The following is a 3,273-nucleotide window of genomic DNA, read 5'->3' on the forward strand; positions in this document are numbered from 1 at the left end:
AAGATCCTTAGGCTGAGGCATGGGCGTAGCCAAACCTATGAAACAATTGGATAATAATTATATTAAGATTGAATAAAGAGGAATTGCATCTAGGTACTATAAACGAGAAAGAAATTTACCAAGTTCATATGCTTTAGCCGTGACATTGGCAGCAATATGGGCTGAAATCTTTCTGATATTTTTGAACGGTGGGTAAATAAGTCCCTCGTCAAAGTTCTCCTGTGTCACCTGTGCTGCCAAAGCCTCCGCTATACCCAGAAAGAAAGTAAAGATTTAACAACTTGCAAAAGAACCTAGCAAAACCATCCTTGTTTTTTTCGGATAACAAATACTACCTTAAAACCATTGAAAACAAGACATTTTTTGGATGGGGTCAAAAGGTCAGGGATCAAATTTATAAGTCAGTTTTCAAAAGCATCCTACATTCCTATCAATCTAAACTTCTAAAGCACCTATTAAATGTCAAATGTACACTTACAGGCTGCCAGAAGCATGTCGTCATGAACACGGATTGCACCAGACATAATCAAACCCAGACCAAAGCCAGGGAAGATGTATGCATTATTTGCCTGGAGGACAAAAATATAGTACTCTAATCAGCTCTCTGTGCAAAACTTAACCAAAGATGGAGTTAAAACCACTTTAGGTACAAGTATAACCTGCCCAGGCACAAAAACTCTTCCCTCATATTGAACAGGGTCAAATGGACTTCCACTAGCAAAAATGGCACGACCCTGCAAGTGAACAGGTTCATTTTAAAGGCTTCAGAAAGGCTGAACTAGATAATATGATAAATCTTAACAAATGAGATTATACAAGCTGCATGAATGAATTACCTGACTCCATGTATAAGCTTCTTCAGCAGTACATTCAGATTGTGAAGTTGGATTAGAAAGAGAGAAAATAATAGGTTTCTGCATGCAGCCACATAAACAAGGGATAAGTTTAGGCTTTAGCTTAATTATTTCATTTATTTATAAAGAAAATTTATAGAGAGATACAGTACATCATTCAAGGCAGCCATAGACTCAACAACTTCTTTGGTAAATGTCCTTCCTACTCCTGATGTTCCAATCAACACTGTTGGCTTGATTCCCTGTCAAAGTAAGACAAAGAATTGGAGAGTCTGAGAACCCTTTTTCACATAGTTATTTACTTTTCTTTTGGTGGGGGTGGGAGTGGTTGGGGAGTGAGAAAAGAGAGAGAAATGGGAGAGAGATTTCACACATTAACGGCATCCGCAAGTTTCTTGATGGGTTCATGATCGTGGGCCCAGGGCTTCTTGAAATGCTGAAGAGAGTCAATGCGAGATTTAACAATCAATCCCTGCAAAAAGATGAAAATGGATGCAACATTTAATCACTAGAAACAAAGAAGGGGGGAAATGAAGAACAATCTGCTCTGTACCAAAGAGTTTGATCAGATTTTTACTACCTTGGAGTCCACAAGCCAAATCTTCTTCCGAGCCTCATCTAGTGGCATATTTGTCTGCATGTACAATCGAGTATTATTTCCAATGGCACCATGATGTAATTTACATAAGGCTTCTTTAAAACATATTATAAAAACAGTGATCATTAATGCCACAAGTATAACCTGTTTTGAAATTTCAAGGGCTATGAGTTCTGCTATGCCAGTGCCAGCCTGTAGATCACCAAACAAAAAATCAGACATAGCAACAAAATGGCAGTGCATACACTAGCAAAAAATAAAGCATGAGAGCGGCCAGTGAGAAGAGCACTAAAACGGAAACTAGAACTCCCACAGACCGCAATTTCCCAATATATACTGTGATATGAATCATCTAAGTAGAGACTTAAATATGTTAAACCTTTCAATGAAAGCTGTAATAGTCGTATAGCAAGAGGATTTGAGAGATCTAGCTCTCCTTCAACTGTCTGAATATGAAAGAAGAAAGAGAGAAGAAAGAGGATAATTTTACAATAATTGAGTGGTTGTTTCTTGTTTCTTCAGGACGCAGGGAATATGATTCAGCTATTACAAACAACATTGAAATAGTTAAAGAGAATTTTCTCTCCAAACCCCTGCACCCTTTAAGTAAATTAATAAGTGCGTTAGAAGTGAAATTATAGGAGAGAATATCTCTGAACTTTTAACTTAACCTTTTAACATTACTTTCCATTTAAGAGGATATTTTCATCCAATTAACTTATGCTGTCCACACTTCTTGGAGCTATACTCATTGTCCACAAAAGAACGAGTCTAGCAGGAGGAAACCTTGTCGAACTCTCTTTTATTCTACTTAGTTAATTTAAGATTTTCTTGATTGTCCCCTCTTTAGAATGAACCAAGGACTTTCAACAAATTTCGAGCAACTCACCTCTCCAGCGCCAAGGAATAAGAATCTATGGTCAGCCAAAGTTCCACCTACTACTTTCAGTGCAGCAACAAGCCCTGCAAGGACCACAGACGCTGTTCCCTGCAAAAAAGTATTTTCCAAATCATAAGCGAGATGTTCAAACCCAATTGATTCAAGAAAATAAAGCTCAAAGAATAACCTGAATATCATCATTGAAAACCAGATGAGTTGTGCCATATTTAGCAAGCAAATCGAAAGCATTGTGGTTTGCAAAATCTTCAAACTGCAAAAATATTTAAAGAAAATTCAGAAAACATAAACTTAACATATAAACAAACATTAAAATCGTATAATCCAGCCAATATTTCATAGATGTCTTCGCCTGAGTCCACTAACCTGGATGAGAACTTTCTCTCCATAGGTCTGCTTGACTGCAGTCATGAATTCATGCATAAGTTCAGCATATTCCTAGAGACAAGAAGAGCAAAGCCACTTTAGTATGACATAATTTTGACCAATTCCATAACTAAAACTAAGCAGGTTTATTCTAAGATTATGTACCTGCCCAGTAGCTCTCCTTTGCCTAAGCCCTATATAAAACTCATCATTCAACAATTGCTCATTGTTTGTACCAACATCAATGGTTACAGGCAAGCACTGCAAATGGTAGCCAATTATCAGCCATAACATGAGATGCAATAGAGTAAAATTGTTAACAGTAAGATATAGTTTAATTGTGAAGCTTATGCAATGGGACTGCCAGTAGTTCTTACTGAGAAAGCAAACAATGGGTGGCAATAACAACATCATAACTGATCATTAAGGATACTTACAGCTGAAGGACGAACCCCTCCTAGTGCTGTATATAAAGAAAGTTTCCCTATAGGTATTCCCATTCCCTGAGGACATAAGTTACCATTAACAAATCAAAAACACATGAGAGAGAGAGAGAG

At 37.2% G+C, this 3,273-nt stretch overlaps 1 protein-coding gene across 1 annotated transcript in view; it reads right to left on the reverse strand.

The window, feature by feature from the left end:
* The window catches only part of NADP-ME4 (NADP-malic enzyme 4), a 6,289-nt gene that overhangs the window by 326 nt on the left and 2,690 nt on the right, over nucleotides 1-3,273 (reverse strand). Inside the window, exons 7-20 of the mRNA XM_021438450.2 lie at nucleotides 3,154-3,219; nucleotides 2,882-2,977; nucleotides 2,717-2,788; nucleotides 2,520-2,603; nucleotides 2,342-2,440; nucleotides 1,597-1,644; nucleotides 1,435-1,488; nucleotides 1,228-1,326; nucleotides 1,007-1,096; nucleotides 837-914; nucleotides 660-734; nucleotides 479-569; nucleotides 120-248; nucleotides 1-35 (exon numbers count right to left, since the gene is read on the reverse strand). The exon at nucleotides 1-35 is cut by the window's left edge and continues 326 nt beyond it. Of these exons, the coding sequence (XP_021294125.1) occupies nucleotides 1-35; nucleotides 120-248; nucleotides 479-569; nucleotides 660-734; nucleotides 837-914; nucleotides 1,007-1,096; nucleotides 1,228-1,326; nucleotides 1,435-1,488; nucleotides 1,597-1,644; nucleotides 2,342-2,440; nucleotides 2,520-2,603; nucleotides 2,717-2,788; nucleotides 2,882-2,977; nucleotides 3,154-3,219 (1,116 nt within the window). The remainder of the gene's footprint in view (nucleotides 36-119; nucleotides 249-478; nucleotides 570-659; nucleotides 735-836; nucleotides 915-1,006; nucleotides 1,097-1,227; nucleotides 1,327-1,434; nucleotides 1,489-1,596; nucleotides 1,645-2,341; nucleotides 2,441-2,519; nucleotides 2,604-2,716; nucleotides 2,789-2,881; nucleotides 2,978-3,153; nucleotides 3,220-3,273) is intronic.

This window comes from Theobroma umbraticum, unplaced genomic scaffold (assembly GCF_002168275.2).
Source record: "Theobroma umbraticum cultivar Fairchild unplaced genomic scaffold, ASM216827v3 scaffold_204.0, whole genome shotgun sequence".
NCBI lineage: Eukaryota > Viridiplantae > Streptophyta > Magnoliopsida > Malvales > Malvaceae > Theobroma > Theobroma umbraticum.